Source organism: Thermobia domestica, chromosome 6, assembly GCF_964235325.1.
Source record: "Thermobia domestica chromosome 6, izTheDome1.hap1.1, whole genome shotgun sequence".
Lineage (NCBI taxonomy): Eukaryota > Metazoa > Arthropoda > Insecta > Zygentoma > Lepismatidae > Thermobia > Thermobia domestica.
The window spans coordinates 161250758-161275466 of NC_137459.1; the positions used below are offsets into that span (position 1 = coordinate 161250758).

General features: G+C 37.1%; 1 protein-coding gene across 3 annotated transcripts in view; it reads right to left on the reverse strand.

Moving 5' to 3' along the window:
* LOC145688293 (exportin-T-like) overlaps nt 1–24709 on the reverse strand; it is a 104378-nt gene that overhangs the window by 55471 nt on the left and 24198 nt on the right. For all 3 annotated transcript variants that reach the window (XM_081762296.1, XM_081762294.1, XM_081762295.1), the window contains one exon: nt 7571–7687. In XM_081762296.1, coding sequence (XP_081618422.1) covers nt 7571–7687 — 117 coding nt within the window. The remainder of the gene's footprint in view (nt 1–7570; nt 7688–24709) is intronic.

The window sequence follows — 24709 nt, forward strand, 5'->3', positions numbered from 1 at the left end:
TGATCGGGTTCGCACTAAGCCACTCACACACACAGCATCAAAAAGACAGCGAATACATCGTTCATAGAAAAGTAGTATGGGCTGGTTCATCGCTTACTTATCGCTTATTGGTGGATTTTCATCACATGACGATTCTGATTAATTAGAGATCGCGTGGTCTTATGCCATGCCCCCGCGGGAAATTCCAAATTTGCCCGCCTCTCGGGGTCGCATGTTACGACGTCATTGACGCGGGAGTTCTGAATGTCCCCTTGGCTACGCAGACCACCTTCTCTAAATTTTTGGTCTATCTCGTTCCTATTATGGGTAAAAAATTGCTTTAAAATGTAAATTTGGAAGGCTTTATTGTTAATTACCTTCTATGATGACGTTTTGTCAAAACACATGGTTCTATAAATAAGTATGAGTACATGATTTCATTCTCCTTCAAACGATATGGGTACATTGTGGGAAATTTAAAAGTAACCTCCATCCCTAGGGTCACGTAGTATGACGACATTGGCGTAGAAGTTTTGAATCAGGGGCCATGGTGTCTGCTTTCTACTTCTGTGTCTATGGTCCTGGGGGTCATGATCCCTCAGTGATCGTACTCTGGGATGATGCATTATAAGGTCCTCGTTCTCTTAGATGGTGTTTATAGAATTTTTGTACCCATCACAGGAACTTGGTATGGATCTCTGCAAGTTTAGGTGATCCTATTCGTTCCGTAACTTCGCAAAAAATGCATATTTGGGAGTTTTCTTTGACCTAATCTATCTTCTACGATGAGACTTCTTTTTACAAAAAATGGTCTTATTGTTAGGTACAAGAGTTCATTTTCATTTATACAACATGGACCACGAAACTTCCCTCTTAAATTTCAGGTCTAATTTTGGTAATTTTTGAGGTGAAAAGGTCGTCAAAAATTTTTGGCAGAAGGGTCTTGCCCAAGGGTCATGGCGTAGGACTAACTTCTCTAAATTTTGATATTCAAATTCCCTAAAAGATACAAATCTGGTATTTTTTTTTTTTAATTATCCTCTAAGGTATGAGGTATGAATAAACTTTATAGAGGTATGAATAAACTTAGTACGGTGTATGAATTTGACATTCTTTTAAAGGTTCCAAAAAGGTCAGTAGGGTTACATCCTTAAACAGGATTAATTTGTAATCTTAGATCTCTATTTTGAGAGGACCATTTTAATTCAAAAAGGGTATGTTAAGGTCAACGTACCCTTGAAACTAGATTTTTGGAAGGTGACCCTGATTCTCAGGCATTATGAAGTCACATGAACTGTTTGCTATGACATCATATTTCCTCTTATTTTGTCTTTGCTGTATTGTTAACATTGTTTCTTATATTTGATTAGTTAATTGTAATTATACATTAAAGCGATATTGGTGATCCATACCCACTGAACAAAACAACAATGAGTTGTTACCAGCAAGGATTTGAAAAGATTGTGAATGATATGAGCCAGTTTTTATAACGTTCAAGCTTTCAGCTGTGTCAAGTAAATGCTTAGTTCAGCCCAATGTGCGCTTGCATTCATGTATAATATTGTCATATTTTTATCTAAACTGCTCTGATTCTTCAGAAACAGTTATTTTTGCTAGACACATTTTTTCTTCTTTTTTTTTTTTTTTTCAGAGTGCGCAAGAATTTTTAAACTAAAAATTTTTACACAAATATTTAGGCTGAAAATTTTCAATCAAAAGTTTTCAAACAAAAAATTTCAAACTGGCGACAGATTAAAAATTTAAAACTAAAAATTTTCAAAATACATATATGTATATATTTTTAAAAAAATGAGATTTGAAAGTGATTAGCCAATCAAACTTCACCAAGAATAATTTCCTAACAATGACCTTAGCCTACATGTCCTAACTACAATCCTAATGTTCAAAAATTTGTCAAACTAAAAATTAAAAAAATTAAAATTGGTCGAAAAAATTTTTGAACTAAATATTTTAAGCAAATAGCTTCAAACTTAAAAAAAAAAATAAATGACAATTGGGGAGTAATTAGAAAACCAAACTGCACTAACAACAACTTTCTACCAATGACCTTTGACTATCAGTCCCAACTACACGCCTAAGGTTCAAACATTTTCAAACAAAATTTGAAAACAAAAATTTTCAAACCATGTTCCAAAAATTTTCAACAAAACTTTTCAAAAATTTTAAACAGATAATTGAAAGTGATCAGCCAATTAGATTGCACCAAGAATAACTTTCCATCAATAACCTTAGACGATCAGTCATAACTACTAAGGTTTACAATACTAAGATTCAAACATTTTCAAACTAAAAATTTAAGAACAGTGATCAAAAAATTATTAAACAAACTTTTGAAAAACGTTAAACAGAAATTTGAAAATGATCAGCCAATCAAACTGCACCACGAATAACTTTGTACCAATGGCCTTAGACTATCAGTCGTAACTACAATACTAAGATTCAAAAATTTCCAAACTAAAAATTTAAATACGAAAATGTTCATACAGAGATCAACATCTCTTTTAAACTAAAAATTAAACAAAAAACTTTTGAAAAATTTCAAGCAGAAAATTGGAAGTTATTAGCAATGAGACTCCACTAAAACTAACTTCTCACCGATGACAGACTATGGATTGTCAGTAAAGTTCAAAATGTGAAATTTCAAAGTTGCGTAGCAATCGGTTTTAATAATTACCTATCAGCTAATATGAAAACTTCCAGTTTAAAATCTCATCTACATTCTTTAGGAATGCAAACACTGACAAGCGGAAATACTGTGATAAGAGAAACATTTCACGGTTAACTGTCAAACTTAACAGTTTCCAACTATACGATTAACAAATAAACGGTTTTCAACTATTCGGCTGAATCTAAGATCTTATATTATGAGTTATGACTACAAATTCTAAGGTTTATAGTGTGAAATTGTACGTGTATGTCAATACATTTTAATAATTATTTATTATGTTTCAAGTCCTAAAATTTTCAACCAGTGACTCTTGACTATGAGTCATAACTACAATACTAGGGTTCAAAAATATTCAAACTTAATAATAATAATAATAATAATAATAATAATAATAATAATAATAATAATAATAATAATAATAATAAATCGAAAATATTGAAACAGCGATTTGAAAGTAACCAGCCAATCAGGCTGCACCAAGAATATCTTTCCATCATGGATGGACTATGAGTTGCAACTAAAGCTCTAAAAAGTATGTGGTTGCTATTGTTTCGTATCAATCGGTTTTAATAATTAACTACCTGGTTCCAAGTCCTAAATTTTCCCACCAATGACCTTGGCCTATGAGTCGTAACTACAATCCTAAGATTCAAAATGTAAACTTGTTAAATGTATATCAATAGATCACAATAATTACCTATCAGATTTCAAGCCCAAAATTAGGAATTACAGTACTATCACATTACATAAAAATGTTAAGTTCAAAATTTAGTCCCGATACGTTGAACAGTAAAGCCTCTATGGTAATGTTCATCAAAACGAACGGATGAACAGACGGACAGATGTCGAAAAATAACTTTTTCGGTTACTATGGGCCATGAAACTTCTAAATCCGTTCAAATCTCCAATTCGATTTTTCTCATAATCGCCATACTTTCTTCTGTCCTTTCGTTGCTTGACAGTAAAAAAATGTGTGTTATCTTTGCGATGGAACGTTGGAAGGTCAAAGCATGTCGAATACAAGATAGTTTTATATCTAGATTAATGGCATTTCTTCGCTGGAGGTGTTTCCGAGGAACTAGTACTCATATCAAGGATGGAGGTTGGGTGCCCCAGTAAACAATTTTCGGATGTGGCGGGAAAAGCTTTCTGGTTTCAGGGTGGTGACAAGTATGAGATACGCAAGATTCATTAGTTTCTGTAAAGAATGAATTCTGGGATCGTATTGAGTAAGCCTTTCGGCCTACGGTGTTCTCTTCAATTTTTTCGGTGATTTCCTTGCATTGTTAGTGCATGCTGACGAGAGGCTCTTGGAATAGTTGTTGGGGGAAAACGTAATGAGACAAACACAGGTTCCCTAAGTGGCCATGCGAGCTCCTGAAGCCAAGATCTTGGATAATTTTGGCATGTTTGATGTGTACGACAGACTAGAGACTTCAATCTAAACATAAGAAATGTGGTTGTATTGCTGGAAATGCACGAAGTGAATTTGCTTTGGCAGATGATGGCTGTATGCTAAGATCGCAGTTCCAATATGGTCCTGTGTTCGGCAGTTGATATTATGTAACTGAAGGGTATTCGGGAAATGGAGATCAGAAATTCGTTTCTAAATAAAAGACGGGTGTCCTTAGAGGAAGGCTGGAGGAATTTCCAGATACTGTGATGGATCTCTGTGTGAGGAACACCGTTAGACTTGCCACAGACCTTTGGAGAATGCCGCAAATATGGTTCATTCAACAGCCTATCTCAAATACTCAAAACCTAGACATTGTATCCGCTCCTAAAATACAAAGAATTATACAATAAAAACGAAACATTGTTTCCAGTAATGTATCAACATTGAACGAATTTCTGTTTTCTGTACTGCTTCCAATCACATGTCCTGGCTCATCATAGATCAAAGACAAAATCCCCTCTCTATTCATTACTTCCTCCATCTTCGAATCTCTACAATCTAATATCAACTTAACATCCGTAGATGTGACTTCATTATACACCAACACCCCAGTCAGTCATAGCCTAAGCTCCATTGAAGAATTCCCCAACACATGCACCGAACCACAAAACCTCAGCACTCAATTCCTAATCCAACCAGTTCAGTTGTCCTAACCAAGAGTAACTTCACATCTGAAGATAACTATCTACAAATCAAAGCACTTACGGATACCCTTACGGCCCCATCATACACCAACCTATTCATGGCGCTTCTGAAACGAGAAATACTACGCTCATCAATACCAACTTACTTTCTAGACTTGATTCATAGGCGACATTTTCCTAATATCGTCCCTACAACCAACCAGTACTTGAACTACTACTACAGTTCCTACAACAAATGTCCAGTCAAATTCAGTTGATCCTTTCCCAACGACAAAGTCACCTTCCTTTCTGGACGTCAGATTCGAGAATGGGTGTCTCGACACTGGCGTACATCAACTTACCAACAGTCTGAAATAGCTCTGCTTTAAGAGTTCCCAACCTCACAACATCCAACGTTCCTTACCCTATGCCTTGGTCATATAGAAAACACACATCTGATCCTCCACATTATTCATTAACTACTTCAAAACCCTCTCATTAGCTTTCTTCAAACCGAATAATCTTCCCCTTCCTCTTATCCGCAAGCAATTCTACCAACTAAAACCTCTAAAAAATCTGTAAAAGCTTTTAAGACATTGTTACTCAATACCGTTGCAGCCTTCATTCGCTGAAGAAAAAAAATGAACCCTGCTTATTCTATACTCCCCACCTCACCTGAAACCGGGAAAGCTCTTCTAACTAGTCCTAAAATATTTTTACCAGTGGTCCTCAACCTTCATCCTTATTGCACGCACTTCTAACATTCCAACATAAACGTAACATTTTCCATTATTCCGGTAGCTGCGAGGCTTACAACCTGATGTACACCCTTAAATACACTCACTTGTCCGTTTTCTGTGTTGGAGAAATTCTTAGCTCCTCTTTAGATTCGCATGAACAACCACCGATACTCCTGTAAAGTAAGAATTCTCCATCTACCTGTCCCTGAACACTCAAGCCACCATAATAGTACACTAGACCTTCACTTCCATTCCTTGAAGGAGACAGTACGACTCTCACATCACCATCCCTATCCACGGAGTGCTTATAATACGCTACCTCTCCACTCACAGTTTTCAACACATCTAAATATTTTTTTCGCACATACTATTTCTTCTGCATAATCTCTCATTATTGTCAACACTTCATTCTTTGTATTATTATTACATATATAACTTTCCTTCTTGATCGATTTCAATTTTATATATTTTAATTCTTATAAATTTTTCTCAGTTTCCATTACGTATATCTTCTACTAAACTCTCCTTTCAATCTGTATATAATGCAACACTATAATGTAGCTACTGCAACATGGTGCCTACCTAGACGCTTCACAACCACTAACTTCAAGAACTTAACAAAATAAACAAGACTTAGAAATATGAGTATGATTAATGACAATAAGGAAATAAGATATAACAATATAATTTGGCCTCCCTCCCTATTCTGAGAGTTAGGCTCAAATGTTTTCAGTAAGCAGCGTACACACGCTTAGGACTTGCAGACGATACTGCACTACTGGGAGGCAGGTCTTAATGGAATACAGGAGGCTTAGCAAAAAAATCCAGTAAGATTAACCAAAAAATGATTAATATTATCTGTATAAGACATGTAAGAAAAGAAATCACAAGAAAAATGATTAAATCAGGGAATTACATGGTGGAAGAATTGAACAAATTTTATTACTTAGGATGTACAACATAAACACAAACAATATCTGAAATGCAGAAAAGCTCCAGAGAAGAATTTCCTAGCGAAACTAAAGCTTCTGTCCAAAAACGTGACACAAAACTCAGAGAGTGAAGCACGCACTCTAGAAAGAAAAATGGAGAATGAAAGTGTAATGCTACTGAAGAATGGTTCAAATTACATGGGTGAATTACGGTATCGAACAAAAATATGTTAAAGAGTAGAAAGTAGTATAATGAAGACATCAAAACATTGGACAAGATGATTCAACACAAGAAACGGAGGAATCACGCTATTGCCAATGAGGAAATGGTAGAAAGAATGACTAGAGAAAGGCCATGATTGAAATATACAGACTAAATAATGCAAGATGTTAGGAAGATAACTACAACGATAGGGAAGTCTGGCTAAGGAGAGTGAAGTACGGAAATATGCTTCAAACCAATGAAGAGACTCCTGATCCAAGAGAGACTATGGAATAGTTTTAATACTATTACTTATCACTATGGAATTTACATTAATAATATTTTAATGTAGCCTAATTTTTATGAACTACCCACTGTATTATTTTATATTTACGTAATTCTTAATGATACATATAGATGGAACAAAATAGTTTCTACTTTTTAATGAATTTCTGATAAAAACATACGTTGAAAGCTTTTTAATATATTTTAAGTTCTCCTGATCGAACTGTGCAAAAAACTTCACATAAAATGCCGGAAAGCGGGACTAGGTGGCGTAACCCTTCAACTGTGAATACTATTACTACTAAAGTATATTCCTTCATGTCAAAGTCACTGCAAGAGACCCGAGTTCGATTCCCAGCAGGAGGATATGTGGTTTGGACTCCACGTTAAGCTGTAAGTCCACGCTGTATATAGCTTAGTATAGTGATAGATAGTTTCAATCCTCCTCCTTTCCTCGAATACAAAACTATTAGTTGAGATCCCATTTTCCGTCATATAATATAATCTCCGTGCTGAAGAGGGATATTCAATTAATTACCACTTAAATTGCTCGCTATCACTAAGTGCAAAATGGAGGAAAAACCACACAACATATCTACACCTATATGAACACAATTTACATACAAATGAATTTTATATATATTTTACTTGCAACAACGCTTACCAGAATTTTATACCACGAATCAACCAGTTCTGTCACGCATGTCTCACGCATGGCATTCTTGATTACAGAATTCCTCTGTAACTCGTGCTGAGTTCTGGGAATGTCTCTGTCGGCTACCTGAAGACAATATATATACACATGAATAGAGAGAAATCCTATTACCAATTATCATATCAATTCACTCTTCACCAGCATAACAGAATAAGTTGAAAGACGTATTGCATACTAAATATCAGTAAAGTAACTAACGTTAACAAGAAATACTAATACTAAAAGAATTAATGAACGGTTTGCCATTAACATCGAGATTATATTCTATCACCATCTATGAGCATTCTCCATTTAATTCGGGACATTCTAGATTATAATGCTCTATGCAACTGAGCTCTCATAATCGAAAACTGGAAGAAGAAATTTCTGTAACCTTAATGTACACTTTGATACTTTCTTTGAGCACAGTCCCGGGTCTCATAACGTGTGGAGGTGTTTGCTTCGGATATAAATCCAACTAGTGGTTCGGATTCCATTTTAAGCTACACGTCCTGTCGGATACTGGATATTCTCGGTGCTGAAAACGGGCGTCAAGCTTTAATCTATTCAAATACGATTGAATCTTTATGTTATCTTTAAATTACTCTAATCACTCGCCGTCTAGAGACTACATATCTGTAGTGCCAGGAAAAACGGGTTAATTCGAACTTTGTTGAAAATTAATTGGGTACACCGTTAAGACTCGATACGGTATTTTCTCAGAAAAAGAATACAGGCCACCACACAAAATTTTCTCGTTCTCACTTCTTAAATTGATTTATACCACGATATAGTTATTACGAACCTTATATTTATGAAATATGAAAAGAATTTTAGGAAAACTGTGTAGAAGAAATCACCTTTAAGAGCAAATTACCCCTTATGTACTTTTCATGAGAAAATATGCATGCTATATTAAAGAATTCTTACAGAAATGTTTATTTATGAAATATGAACGAAATTGTCTAAGTTGTTCTTGAGACAATCATCCGTAAAGAAATTGTTCCGAAGAATAAATTACTTCGTAGACTTTTTTCATGCAAAATTATTTATGTCTATTATAGAACTGTAAATTAAGTGTTTACTTATTAACCCGGGAACGGTCGACAGGTGAGCGCAGCGCTCACCCTGGTTTATGTTTTCGTTTCAAAGCCGCCCTAGTGGGGTCACAGACTTGAGACGCTTCTAGCTGTCTCTTGATGTGTCTTGTGTGTGAGAGCCAAGTGTAACCTTTTCGTTCTCTTCTGTTGGAGTAGCACTGGCTTTATAAATGTGACTATGCGTAATTTGTGAGCGCCACGCTCACGTGTCGACCGACGGCGTGAGTGATTTTTCCGAGATCATCGACAACAAGAAGGAGCAGATCCAGGTATGGCTTGCGAAAAACAGAAAAAAAAAAGCTATACGCAAGCTAGCTGTGAAGTGCCGATCTGTGGGAAACACACTGTCAGCATCTGCTGGAAGTGTAATGGATGACAGCAAGACAGTGATGAGACATGGGGTAGAACAGTGTCTTATTGGAATATCTACTGTATGTATCAAGCGACATAAGTAGAGTGTTTACACTAAGATATTTATATCTTTCATTTTATTAGAAATTTCCAACTCAAAATATGAATAGCATGAACATATGAAGAGCATATACTGAAAATTCGCTCTAATTATGTAAATATCTCTTTAGAAAATGTAATCCTTATGTGATAATGATAATAAAAATATAATTTTATGTGATAATGATAATCAACTAATTATATTGTTTATGGAATAACAGAAATTGATTTCATAAAAAACTTTGATAATAAAAATAGATATAACTTATAATAAGAAATGGTTTTATATAAATGCATTATAATTTTATTTGCGATCACGAAAATAATAATAATAAATCACCACCACCACCACCATCATCATATCACAAAATGACAACATATAGAAATGTGTTCAAAATAAATCCCACATAAAGTCATACACGGCTATAGAAACTATTTTATTGTAAGTGAGAGCCGCGCTCACCTGTCGACCGCTCGCGTCACAAATCAACACTCGACCGTTCCCAGGTTAATAAAGTAAGGCCAAATCAAATTATCAGTTTTTGAGCAAACTGGTCGAGAAAATTTACTCCAAGGGTAAACTACCCCTTATGAACTTTGAGTGAAAAATAATTTATACCATATTGTAGCTTTCTTAATGGAACATTTATTTGCTAAATAAGAAAAACATTGAATGAGTAGTCTTTGAGAAAATCGTCCGGGAAAAACTCACCCCAACAGTAAACTACCCGTTCTGGATTATTCCCAGAGAAACGACTTACACAACAATATATGGTTGTTAATAAAATATTGATGTATGAAAAATGAACGAAAAATGAAATGAAATTTTAAGTTTTACGTCTCACGGTTATGCCGGTTAGGCTAAAGGAGACGGTGATAATGAGTAATGAATGAAATGGTGGAATGAAGAAAATGGGAGGAAACGGGAGAACCCCGAGAAAACCCACGCACACGATGTTTGCAAAAATGAACGAAATCGTTAACAGTCGTTTTCGAGAAAATCCTATTTATTTTAGTTTCGTCGTTTAGTAAACTATCCTACCCTTATTTTTGAGACTAGGAAAAAAAAAATCACGCCTCCCTCATTTCCAACCTTGGAGAATCGTATAAAAATCTTAAGTTTAAATTTGATCTCGATATGTTGAACGGTATGCCCTCTAGGTTTAGTGTACATAAGACATTGGATAATTATTTTATCTATATGCAGAAGTTATGAAACGTGAAAATCAGTTAAAATCTCGAGCTTTTTTCTTTTCCCCTCACAATAACCGTGCTTTCTTCTCTCCTATCGTTGCTCGAACTGTTATCCGGAATTGTGGAGGTATCAAGATATGAAATATTAATGAAGAGTTCGTTTAGCTTTTCTTGAAAATGAAGACTTTCCAGTTAACTCTCTTTTCCTTTCACCCAACAGGTATACAAAGGTTGGATAAAAAGTAATGGCAACATTGTTATAATTCATATCTGGTTTATGTACAGAAAAACATCTGTTACACACGTGGAAGGCGTCGTACTACGTCAGCGTGACAATCTTTGTCAATCTACCACAGGGACCGCCAACGGCACGGATCATGGTTTATCTTGTGTCGTAGTGCTTCCCGCGAAGTTGTTTCTACATTTTGCAACAACAACAGGAAAAAAACGAAGTTCTTCAATACATTGTTTACTGCGTTCAGGTGCCATTTCAATCTCAATCCACTCACGTTATTCGTCTTTCCGAAACATTGTTACGGCACTTCCACTTTCCTTCTCTATTTTGCGGCACTGCTGCTTTTAACTGAATAATACAGTCATTACCACTCGCCATGCTTCATCACGTAAAATTCCCTTATCAGCTGCGGAAATCTTCTAATGCTGAGACACAGCCTTCTGACGAGAGAACAGCGTTGCCATTACTTTTATCCAAACTTATGTATATTCACATTAACTTGAAACAAAGCATGTAATTCCATGCACAAAACAACTGTAATAATGACTCATCAATAACTAATGTACACAGAAAAATATGTACAAAACAAACCTTAAAACTGAAAAGCAAATAACATAAGGTTGCCCACGATAAAATGGACGACTTTTACTAGCCCTCCCGAACAACGCACTTAACTGCTGTTATGCCTCGATACATTCCTGACTACATAGAGGAATATGCTTAATAACAGTATCAATTCAGCAGATCGATGGCTTGACAGCTTTCTGGGAGGTTCATTTGTGGACTTTCCGCCGCTCATTATAGCCACTCAGCAATACTGAACGGTGCGGGGACACAATTGTCAGCAAATCTGGTGTGTCTCATCATCTGACGATGTGCCCTGCGGTATGAGGTCGGTCTTAAATTGTGAGAACACGGCTCCAGCTCGCTTGAACCCACAATACAGGAGAGCAGTCACACAAGACAATCCTCGAACGCAGAGAAGTTTGGTCATACGACACAGTTTCCAATATCATCCGGAAAAATCTCGCATTGAAAGTGTCACAAAGTGCACGGACACCGTTTCACTGAGCGCCAAATCCAGTTCACAAACGCCAGAAAATTGAATGAAATAAACCTCAATGGACCAAGTGGAAATGAATGTGTGATGGCTCTAACTAGATGGGAGAAACTTAGTTAGATCCAGTTTCTACCGTCAAGCAGACCACAAGAGACGTTCTGACCACTGCAGTGCAAGTAAAAGTTTTCCAAAGGATTACAGATGGCAGCGTGATATTGCAGTCGAGGACCGCTGCCACTAGTCAAAGTGCCTTCCAACACTGAAGTCAATGCAGTCTACTTCCAGAAGAATGTCATAGACAAGGTCTCCACCAGCCATATCACTCGATTATCCAAGGCGTTCTACCCAAGGAAGAAACGGGAATTCGAAAAATGAAATGAAATCTTTGAGTTTTACGTCCTACGTTTATGCCGGTTAGGCTAAAGGAGACGGTAATGATGAGTAATGAATGAAATGAAGGAATGAAGAGTGGGAGGAAACGGGAGAACCCCGAGGAAACCCACACACACGGTGTTTGTCCACCACAAAGTTCACTTGGCGTCGGCTGGGATTGAACCCGGGACCCCAAAACGGGAATTCGAGTGACCGAATTTTCGACCATTCCTGTGAAATTCCCGGACGCCTCACCAATCGACTTTTGAGGATTTGGAATGATTAAACAGGTACTTGTTCGAGGGCATCCACAAACCTAACAGGGTCTTCGGAAAGTCGCCAAAGCAATACAGCGAGATATACCTTTTCCATTCTACAGCAGAAAGTACGCTGCCGTGTGATCGTACGTGACTGGACGCCACATTAAACACAATCAATGTTGGAGGAAGGGGATTTACTAGCCATATAAGGGTTTTAAAGTCGAATATACTTATCGTGAACAACCTTCTGTAAATAATCGTTGAATACGTCGTTTATTATATACTAGCAACAATTACCCCCTTCGCTGAGTTAAATTACGAAAAAATAGTAGTATGCTCCGTTAGTTAGTCACTATTCACTATTACTAAAGGGCTCTTTGATGTCGGTCATTTTCGATGATTTTTATATATACACCCCTCCCCTCTCCATGTTGCAGGGCACGGCATCAGAATTATCAGTGTTTATCTCAGCGACCCCTAAAACTATGAATTCGACACTGATATGGTCATTTCGATCATTTTTATATTATCTTCTTCTCCACCCCGAAATTGCGGGGCTGAATTTGGATTTAAACGGTATCAGAAGTGTCACTGTTCATCTTAGCGACCCCGAGAACTATGGATTCGACACTAATGTCGGTCATATTCGATCATTTTTAAATGTCTCTCCCACTTAAGTTACACCATCAAAGTGATATGACAAAAACCATCTCAGGTTTAAACTTCATCTAGGTTGTACATTTGATCGAGATCGGTCCGGTGGTTCAAGAGTTAAGTTTTATTTATTTTTATATATCTCCCCCTCCTATCCCCCTCGCCTACGTTCTACCGTCAAAGTGAAACGATAAAAAACACCCCAAGTCCGAACCTCATCTATGTTAAAAATTTGATCGAGATTGATCGTTTGGTTCAAGAGTCATTAAGTTTTATTTATTTTTAACTCCTCCCTCCCCTGTCCTAAATTCTATCGTCAAAGTGAATAAATAAATACCATCCCAGACCCGAACCTCACCTATGTTGAAAATTTGATCGAGATCGGTCGGGTGGTTCAAGAGTGATTACGTCACAAAGATAGTCACTTACATTTTTATTTTTTTACATATATCTTTCCCTCCTCCTCCCCTACTTTGCAACGACAAAGATAAATGGCAGTGATGAAAATTTTCCGGAAAATTTTGAAAATTCCTACATCGTTGTTTAACAGCGATGTGAGGTGGAAAATTTTCTTCTATATTTTTCCGGAAAATTTTCCGTTCTAAACAAATATCAGTGATCAAGTAACAATTCCTCAGTAATCACAAAATTGATTGAATTCGTGTATATAAATGTTAAAAAGTGAAAGATCGTTTAAAGAATCTGAAAATTTTCATGGGTCAGATAATTTTCAGTACTATGTAGGAACAAGTGAAACAATTTTTCCTGGAAACTTTCTATAAGTCAAAAAATTTTCATCATTTTGAAGCAAAACTATTCATAAGCCGGACAATTTTGGATATTATGTACAGTGATGTTAGGTAGAAAATTTTCCACTATATTTAACTGCACATTGAGCTAGAAATTTGAATTCCTTTAGAGGAAAGTTAGTTAGCAACAAATTATAATTTTCCAAATAGCTTTCGGGAACTGTATATAATATATATATATATATATATATATATATATATATATATATATACCGGGTGAGGCATTTAAAACTGTTTTTTTGAATATCTGGAAAACTACAAATCGGATTTTAAAAAAGTTGTAATAAAAGTTGTTCGTCTCGAAGGGGGACATCCAATGATACCACACTCGACCCCCTTCCCCCACCCCCCGGGGGCGGGAGGGGGGGCAACTTTGAAATCTTAAATAGGAACCCCCATTTTTTATTCCATATTCTGATTCCTAGTGAAAAAATACGTAACTTTTGTATTGAACATTTTTTTCCTTGCGTGATAGATGGCGCTGTAATCGACAAAAATCAAAATGGCTCACAAACATTTGAAAAATGAGACATTTAAAACTGTTTTTTTGAATATCTGGAAAACTACAAATCGGATTTTAAAGAAGTTGTAATAAAAGTTGTTCGCCTCAAAGGGGGACATCCAATGATACCACACTCGAGCCCCTGCCCAACCTCCCGGGGGCGGGAGGGGGTCAACTTTGAAATATTATACGAGAACCTCCATTTTTTAATAAAGGTTTGGATTCTCTAGGAACAAATACGTAACTTTTGTATTGAACATTTTTTTCGTTTCGTGATAGGTGGCGCTGTAATCGACGAAAATTTGTTACGAACAATTGAAAAATATCCAAGAAATACGCATCAGATTAAGAAAATTAAAGTAGATAGTTTTGATATCTTTGTAAATGCTATCAAATGACACCATAGTTGACTACCGTAACGCTATCTCAGTTATTCTGAAAGGTGGTTATTCTAAAATCTTTAATAAGAAACTGTAATGTTTTAAGCAAAATACTTGATTCTCCAGAACATAATTCATTACTTTGCCCAAATTTTTGGCGTAATTTCTGTTACCGATGTAGGTGAAATTTACTTCAATTGGACTACGTGGACGTAGTATCTATTAGCCTGTTGCCTTGGGTTTGCTGATTCAATGTGAGTCCCCTTGCCTCTCACTAAGGAGGTGCTTGTTTCAGGTAAGTCCCCTTGAGTCTCATCATCGAGGTGTTTGTTTTAGTTGAGCCTCTTGCATCCTACCATTCGGGTGTTTGTTTTGGGGTTGTCTCTTTGCCTCTCACACATCTTCATTGTTTACTGAACAAACGAACAAACGTTCGAAATGGTTTCCCTTTTCTGCAATAGACTACACATTGCAAGTAGGGATAGGCGCGAGTCGAGCTTAAACTCGACTCGAGTTGAATTCGAGTCGAGTCAAAGGTAATTTTCTGGAGTCGAGTTCCAAGCCGAGTCACTGTTTTGAGCTCGAGTTTCGAGTCGAGTCGAGTTTGATAAATGGCTCGCACATTCAGCTCTTTTTAACTCGTTTTTAAATTATGGCCTGTTTAGACTGGAAAGCGAAAGCCATGAGAAATGTAAGCAGTAATGTCGAATACTTTTAATATTTCTCACGACAGAGGTACATCTGGTGGGGGTACGTTTAGTATATGTCATCTCGTCTCGAAAACGAGACAACAATAGATTTTTATAACGAGATAGCTTCAAATTTCGTGAGCACCAATATAAGTATATACTGTAGTTCTTACCGTCTAGGCTTAGACCTGCACGGTCGACTTTTTGAGCCCCAGAAGAAGCCCAATCTGCGCAGTGATGTCAATAGGCTCGGCTGGAACTGAGCTAACAGCTCAAGCCGGCTCGGTTGGAATGGAAAGCCATCGGCTCGGTTCAATTGAGCCGGCTTGGTTGGGACGAGCCAGCGACTCGGCACAATTGAACCGATGGCTCGAGCCGGTTCCATTCGGATCAGCCACCAACTCGACTCATGTGAGCCATCGGCTCGAGCCAGCTCCATTAAAAGCAGCCCATCGACTCGGTTCGACTCAGCTTAACTGAGCCTATGGCTGAGCCGGCTCGCTTGGGTGAGCTGTTGGCTCACTTTTCTGTTTGGCTTGATAGTGAATAAGCTGTGAGCCGACCGCTTGAGCCGATAACAACCCTAAACCCGGACCAAGCAGTTTTGCAACATGTTTGACCGACGCCCTGTAACTTGTATCAATTTTTGGCTTGCTCCTCCGGAACTCAAACCCAGAACCTCATGACCGATGTCCTTGCCTCCTAAAGACTTGTCGACTACGCAGATAGACAGTCAACTAGTTTTTAGTATTCAGATACAAACCGCCTATCTTTCGTATAGTAATAATAATAATAATAATAATAAGTTGTAGTAGTGGTAGTATATTTCTAGTAATATCATTGATAATTATATTATCTACGTAGGATATTTGAAAAGAGTATTTGGAACTACACACAGGATTTAGCTCGAATTGGCTCGACTCGACTCGAAACTTAACCCGAATTCGAGTAGAATTTCGAGTAGAGTTGGAGGAAGTTTTTCGAGTCGAGTCGAGTTTCAAAGAAAACTTGCTCGAACTCGCTCGTGCCCTCCCTAATTGCAAGTGTTACACCTACAGGAAATCTAACCATGGACTGCTACGCGTGACAGCAGTTCTTGCTTCGTAGACGGTAGTTTGAATAATGCAAAATATATCGCAAAAAATAGTCACAATTTCGAACATTTTCTTATCACTTGTCAGCGGTGTTTACTCATTTTGATTGTTGTCTATTAGACCGCCATCTATTAGACAGCGCCAAGAAAGACAATGTTACATAACGTACTCACAAAGTACGTTCACATGTCATTCAGGGTTATGTCGTTGTTTGTATTGGTGAGAATAACTTGTAGTTTCAAGGATTAGTTTCTTGATGTAATTCTATTGAGTGGAGTTCCATTGTGGATTTCACTTTTAATGGGATGTTAACTGAAAGAAAAGAATATGGGCAACAAGACAATAGTCCGTATCGTATGATGAAGTTGGACGTTGCTATGTAGTTGGAGTCTGTGATCAATAATGATGAAAATAGTTGTTCATTAGTTACAGAAAAATTCTTATTATGGATCAATTGAAGATATCAGTAACATTAGGTGACGAAGTTAAGGAGTACTTTGAGTCAAATAGACAGTAGAAGAAGCACGTTTAAGGTATGCTAACCTGTTCCCTGATAGGAATGTTCCTTCTGCAACGACTTTTCGCAGTATTATTCAATTATTTATTGAAACTGGAAGTATTCAACCAAGACAACGAGTCCGATCACGGCCTGTGAAGAACGAAAATGCCGCAGTGAATGTTTTAGCTGCAGTTGCTGCAAATCCTCACATCAGTTCTCGACAAATCGCACGAAGTTCAGGAATGTCGCAAAGAAGTGTTCTGCGCATACTGCATGAACACAGATTCCATCCATATCACGTTTCGTTGCATCAGGAACTACATGGGGACGACTTTCAACACCGCTTGAACTTTTGCAATTGGATACAACAGCAATTAGCAGTTAATGATGATTTTATTTCACAGATACTTTTCTCTGATGAGGCAACTTTCACGAATACTGGTCAAGTGAATCGGCATAATATGCATTATTGGTCAGTAGATAATCCTCATTGGTTAAGGCAAGCCGAGCGTCAACGTCCATGGAGTGTGAACGTTTGGTGCGGTGTTTTAGGTACTCGAATAATTGGCCCATACTTCATAGACGGGAATTTGAATGGTCAAATGTATGCCGATTTTTTAGATAATATTTTGAAAACACTACTGGAAGATGTCCCACTTCAAACAAGAATGAATATTTGGTTTCAACAAGACGGATGTCCAGCATATTATTCACGGATATCTCGTGAGGTTTTGAATAGAAAATATCCTGATCGATGGGTTGGACGAGGTGGTCCTCAAAATTGGCCTGCACGATCCCCTGATTTAACTTCTTCCGACTTTTTCCTGTGGGGAACGCTAAAAGCAAAATGTTACACGGAAGAACCAACAACCCCAGAAAATATGCGGCAGCGCATAATCAATGCATGTGCAAACATTAGCGAAGAGACACTTAGAGCAGTAGAATTGTCCTTCAGAAACAGAGTTGTAATGTGTATTGCAGAAAACGGACACCATTCTGAACATTTGCTTCGGTAAAATATTGAGCTTCCGATGGTGAGAGGCAAGGGGACTCACCTAAAACAAGCACCCCGATGGTGAGAGGCAAGGGGACTCACCTAAAACAAGCACCCCGATGGTGAGAGGCAAGGGGACTCACATTAAAAAAGCACCCCGAAGGGAACAAATTACTACTACGTCCACGTCGTTGTTCCTGGGTAACGCTAAAAGTAGTTTTAATTGTCGAGTATTTTCAAAACGGATCTTGTCCATTTTTTCTTTTTTAAATTGAGATATCAGTAGCTTTGAAATCTTTCAGGTCGTATCTTTCTGTTTATGAATTGGTTTCTTGCCAAAACTGTCTAAAACCTTTAAAAAAAAAGTAATTTGGAAAGTAGGTTTTTGTTCATAAGTGATATTGTCCACAACAACATGGCGCACTGATAAGGAAAGGATTTTTTAATTCCAAAACGGCTCCTTTCTATAACCATTGAATGACTAGTTGCCATTTTCGGTTCAAATTGTCTTTTGTCCCAATGCTATGCTTTGCATCAGCAAGCAAGATAATAGTGATAAACAATTAAATTTCACGGGATTTACATTCATTTCTCCTTCAAGAAAGAATACTGTGTTATCACCGTCTATAACTGAAAATTTGATAAGGTATACCAGATATTCAAAAAAAAAAAAAAAAAAAAGTTTTAAATGCCTCATTTTTCAAATGTTTGTGAGCCATTTTGATTTTTCTCGATTACAGCGCCATCTATCACGCAACGAAAAAAATGTTCAATACAAAAGTTACGTATTTATTCACGGAGAATCAGAATATGGAATAAAAAATGGGGGTTCCTATTTAAGATTTCAAAGTTGCCCCCCTCCCGCCCCCGGGGGGTGGGGGCAGGGGGTCGAGTGTGGTATCATTGGATGTCCCCCTTTGAGGCGAACAACTTTTATTACAACTTTTTCAAAATCCGATTTGTAGTTTTCCAGATATTCAAAAAAACAGTTTTAAATGCCTCATTTTTCAAATGTTTGTGAGCCATTTTGATTTTTGTCGATTACAGCGCCATCTATCACGCAACGAAAAAAATGTTCAATATAAAAATTACGTATTTTTTCACGGAGAATCAGAATATGAAATAAAAAATGGGGGTTCCCATTTAAGATTTCAAAGTAGCCCCCCTCCCGCCCCCGGGGGGTGGGGGCAGGGGGTCGAGTGTGGTATCATTGGATGTCCCCCTTCGAGACGAACAACTTTTATTACAACTTTTTTAAAATTCGATTTGTAGTTTTCCAGATATTCAAAAAAACAGTTTTAAATGCCTCACCCGGTATATATTACTGAGCAATTGTTACTTGATTACTGATATTTTTAGAACGGAATATTTTCCACCTTACATCACTATTAAAAAAATATCTCAGGCCCAAACGTCTTCTATGTTGTAAATTTGATCAAGATATTTGGGTGGTTCAAAAGTTTATTTATTTATTTTTATATACAAATCTCCCCCTCCTCTAGGTTCTACCGTCAAAGTGAATATATATATATATATATATATATATATATATATATATATATATATATATATAACTTTCCAGACCCGAACCACATGTATGTTGAAAATAGTGCTATCGAAATCGGTTTTTGAAAAAAACGAAAACCGGTTTTTGAAAAAAGTGAAATTTCATAAAACCGCCGCATTTGCGGTTTCGGGTTCGAAAACCGCAAATGTCACAAACATTCAAGAGCACTAATATCAAGTAACGACGAGAAAATAGCAAAGAATCTTTCCCTACTTCAGCTCACAGTTGCCAGATGGAGGGAAATTTCCCTCGGCGTAGGGAAAATGCTCAAAATTTGCAGAGGGGAAAGAAGATATTTTTTATTAAAATGTCTTAATGTGTAGGGAAATTCTTGTTGAGTATACTTTTACAATTGGCAGAATAAAAAAATAAGTTGCGATTTCTCACAAAGAGGCACGGCTATCGTTATTGGGAAGTAAAAAGATACAGAATAAAACATGATCGGTGTTTCCTTCACGTATAAACTATTGCAGGTGTCTGGGATTTTCGATAAGAAACCAGTCAACACATGCAAAACCACAGCATTCACATTCATGGGAGTGGCAACAAAGCAACAATAAAATTGTATATTGCGATCTAGATTTTCTTTCTTTCTTTTCTTTTTTTTTTCAAAAAAAAAAAAAAAAAAAAAGGAGGTGGTGCTTTTTTGTTAACAAATGAAAGAGTGGCAGTACTATTTTTAAAAACAAGGGGAAAGAGTGATAATAATATAAAAGATCTCAGTCTAAGTGAATGAGATTTCAAATTCAATTTCATGAGTTCCATGTGTAGTGATCTTAAATAGGGATATACCTTATATTCTATTTAGCTTAGTGTTGCCATATTACCCGATTTTAGCGGGTACCACCCGATTTTCAGGTTCTATATTCGTCCCCCGCTAAAACATATCTTAATCACGAAAAACCGCTCGCTTTTTGGGATTGGAGAAAAATCTAAGACAACTTAGTTGATAAAGTGTTGGTATATTCAACATAAACCGCTACACCTCTGACAATCTCAATCGCGATTGAATTAAATTTGGACTTGCACTCAGGCTGTGGGCTATCTGAGCAGTGCGCGTGTGCAGGGCCATTTGCTAATAAGAGATCTGCTCTAATGCACAATGGTTTTCTTTGTGTAGTTCATGTGTTTTTAATGTAATGTATTGGAGGTTCTATACGAATGAATATTCGTTTGTAGATGATGTGACAAACATACTTGAATTATCCATGCCTTCATAAGCTACAAGAAAACCGAACAACAATTTCAAGTGTAACTTGAAAGACTCTTATAGAAGCTAATTTACGGCTGCAGAGAAGCAAACTGGACCCCACCTGATTTTTATATATTTTGTAAATTAGACCACGAGGATCATGAATCTGAAGGAATTTTGACATTCCGAATTTCGGAATTCGAGATATTGAAACTTGAAGTTTAATATAGACGCTATCTATCTATATGAAAAAAACAATATTCTCTATACGAAACATATTATGTCCTGTGAGATATATAAAGGTACCCAACAAAGTTCTGTTGCTTTTTATGGAGGTCTGTGTTCAATTGGCCCTCACACCGTGAGTTGAAAGCGAATGGAGATAAGGCGAAAGTCAGTTGTCGGTGTGGGTATATCCAACATTCTACTTGGTTGTGGCAGTTCAGTTACAATGTGAACTTGTATAAGGACAGAGTGTATATGGAACCTCCACAGAGCGTCATAAGGGCGTGTATGCTGTACGATATCAAACTTGGGTCAAACTCAACTGCAGCGGGGTGGAAGATATCCCAGGCCTTTCGTGAGGGTGTCGTGATTACGCAGACAGTGCAAGGGGGTTTAACAAGTTTAAGGATGGTGATGAAACACTCACGAAAGACGCACCACGTGCCGGAAGACCAACATATGTACAAAATGAAGATCTTCAGGTAGCAATTGAGGCGAACAGTTGACAGATATGTGAGGAACTGGGGCTAAAATTCAATGTGAGAATGTGAGTGGAGAAACCATTCGGCAGCACCTCCATCAACTTGGGAAGCACTACAAGTTGGGTCTATGGGTCCCACATGATTTGACTCTGGGCCAGAAGGCTACGCGAGCAGACATCTGTGTTTCTTTGCTGTCTGGTCTGAGGAAGGAGTCATTTCTGGACAGGATGTTGACATGTGATGAGAAGTGGGTCCTGTACGAAGCTTCGCTGCGTCGTCATCATCATTGGTTAAAATCCCATGAACCGGTTCCAAAACAGCTGAAACCAGTAATGCAGCAGAAAGTCCTCCTGTGCGTTTGGTGGACTGCTCGTGACATCGTGCATCGGGAACTGCTACCGGCTGGTTAGAGCAGAACATCAATGCAACTGTCTACTGTCAGCAGTTGAGCCGTGTTCAAGAAAAACTCAAAACCTTGGAGCCAGCATTTCTCAATCGCTAAGGGGTTGAACCGTTACGGGACAATACTAAGCCCCACATGGCTAAAATGACCCGGGACATCATTTTACACCTTGGATAGGAAACACTATTGCATCTGCCATACTCCCCGGACATTGCACCGTCCGATTATCACCTTTCCATTCCTTGGACACTCACCTTTGAGGACTCCAGTTCAACTCCGTAGTAGAGGTGCCAAATGAACTTGATACCTTCTTCGCTTCACGGCAAACCAAGTTCTAACGCGAAGGAACCCATGCCCATCCCGAACGTTGGCAGAGGGTCGTTGATACTGTTGGGTACTATTTTTGATCTTCCAGGTATGTCTTAGGTGACATATCGATGCTCTAAGGTGATAGGTCAAAAAGCGACAGAACTTTCTTCGTTACTTTTATACATACTGTATAATACCACTGTATAAGTTCTAGTATCTCGAGTTCGGGAAGTCGGAATGTCATAATTCCTTCAGATTATTGCTCATTTTGGTCTAGTTTACAAAATATATAAAAAATCAAATGGGGTCCTTTTTGCTTCCGTGGTCATTTTATGTTCGAATATCTGGAGTTCCGAAATTCGGAATGTCAAAATCCCTTCAGATTCGTGTTCCTTGTGGTCTAATTTACAAAATGTGTGGAAATCAGGTGGGGTCCAGTTTGCTTCCCTGAAGCCGAAAAGTACATTGGAAGTGTCATCAAAGAAAAAGACAAAAAAAAAAAAAGTTAAAAAACACATTTAAATCAATACAATTGTCTCGATTGATAGATGCTTTCACAGTTGTTAAAAGGTGTAATTAAAAACAGCATTGTTTCTGCTCTGAAAAGGACAAACACGGTGTATCTTATAAAACCGCAAACACGGTTTCGGGCGGCTTTCGAGAAGAGCTTTTTCGGTTTCCGTTTAAAAATCCGCTTTTGCGGTTTAGGTTTCGAAAACCGATTTTGCGGTTTCGGATTGAAAACCGCTTTTCAGGTTTCGGTTTCGAAAACCGCATTTGCGGTTTCCAGAAAACTGGTTTTCTCAAAAACCGAAAACCGCAAATGTCTCAAAAATTCGACAGCACAAGCTGAAAATTTGATCGAGATCGGTCGTGTGGTTAGAGAGCTATTAAGTTTTATTCATTTTCATATATTTTTCCTCCTCCCCTCCCTTCTGATCTACCGTCAAAGTAAAATGACAAAAAACTTCCAAGGGTCGAACCTCATCTATGTTGAAAATTTGATTGAGATCGATCGGGTGGTTCAAGAGTTATTAACTCACGAACACAGTCAGTTTTATTTTTATATATATTGATCTATATCTATCTATCTATCTATCTAGCTATATACATATATATATATATATATATATATATATATATATATATATATATATTAGTATATCTCCCCCTCGCCTACGTTGCTCCGTCAAAGTGGAATGATAAAAAACATTCCAGGCTCGAACCTTATCTATGTTGAAAGTTTAATCAAGAGCGGTCGTTTGATTCAAAATTTATTAAGTTTTATTTATTTTTTATAATTCCCCCTCCTCCCCTAAGGTCTACCGTCAAAGTGAATACCTTAAAACACTCCCAGGGCGAAACCACATCTACGTAGAAAGATCGAGATCGATCGGGTGTTTCAAGCGATTAAGAGTCACAACACAGTAACTTTCAGTTTTATAATATAGACTTCCATACGACAGAAATGAATAACTACGCCAAATTTTATGACAGACAAACGTTGATACACTATTTCTACTAATCTAACTACCAAGCAATCTTAAATCATATGTTTCTGTTACAGAAGTTGTGCTTTCTCTAAACACTGTACCTAAGAAAATATAAGAAATTTATCATGTGATGCTTCTAATCATTTACACATATCAAAATAAATTTTATATTCTGACTCAAGTATGTCTATATTAGGCTCATTTAGCATATGAAGTTGGGACATAAAATTATTTCCTTTATCAGAATGTGAATACCGACATTCTGGAATGTTTAATAAAAAGATGTTGCAAAGAATTAAATTGAATATGTCACATCCCTTCGAAAATAATAATAATAAATAATAAAGGCTGGAATATGACCCTTTATCAGATTCGTTAGCGGGATACTTTATCAGATCAATTTAAGAAAAATTAGCAGACTTCAAAATCTTTATGTGCTTGCTGAAAATAATAAACAACAAAACCTTCGATTTTAAACATAAGGTAGAAAAAGAAAGACACAATGAAGAATTTTCCAACAGAGATTAGCAGATAATCTATATATATAAAAGAGAACGTACAAATCCTTTGTTAGCTCATCACGCTAATACGGCTGAACCAATTTCTTTCATTTTTGGGGGGTTATTAAGATTTGGACCCTAGATGGTTTTTATCATATCACTTTAATTTTCAATTACCAGTGTCTTGAGATAATTGACCATTCAAGTGTCCATAACGTACAAATCCTTTGTTAGCTCATCATAGCTAAATCTAACCGTATTTATATGCAACCCACATGACCGTGTCACTCGGCGGGTTAACATAAATGACAGGCGATATAATGTTAACATTTACTGCAATCTTCTATGTTTTTTATCATATCACTTGAAAGCGAAAAAGTAAAAATTATCTAAGTAACAAAGTTTATTGCGTTCCGGGGTGACCCCAGCGAAGCGGGGTGAACGCTGCTAGTTATATATATATATATATAATGTAGACTGAATCCGTGCTAAGTGCCAAAAATGTAAAAGTTCGGTTTAATGTAAAATATGGCCTATGTGCCTAACACTACTCAGTAAACAACTGGCTATCTAGTATTCATTGTGGAAGTAGTTCAAGTAATCCCCAGAAAAATGCGCTTGCCTATATGTCGCATCAGTTCTGAAG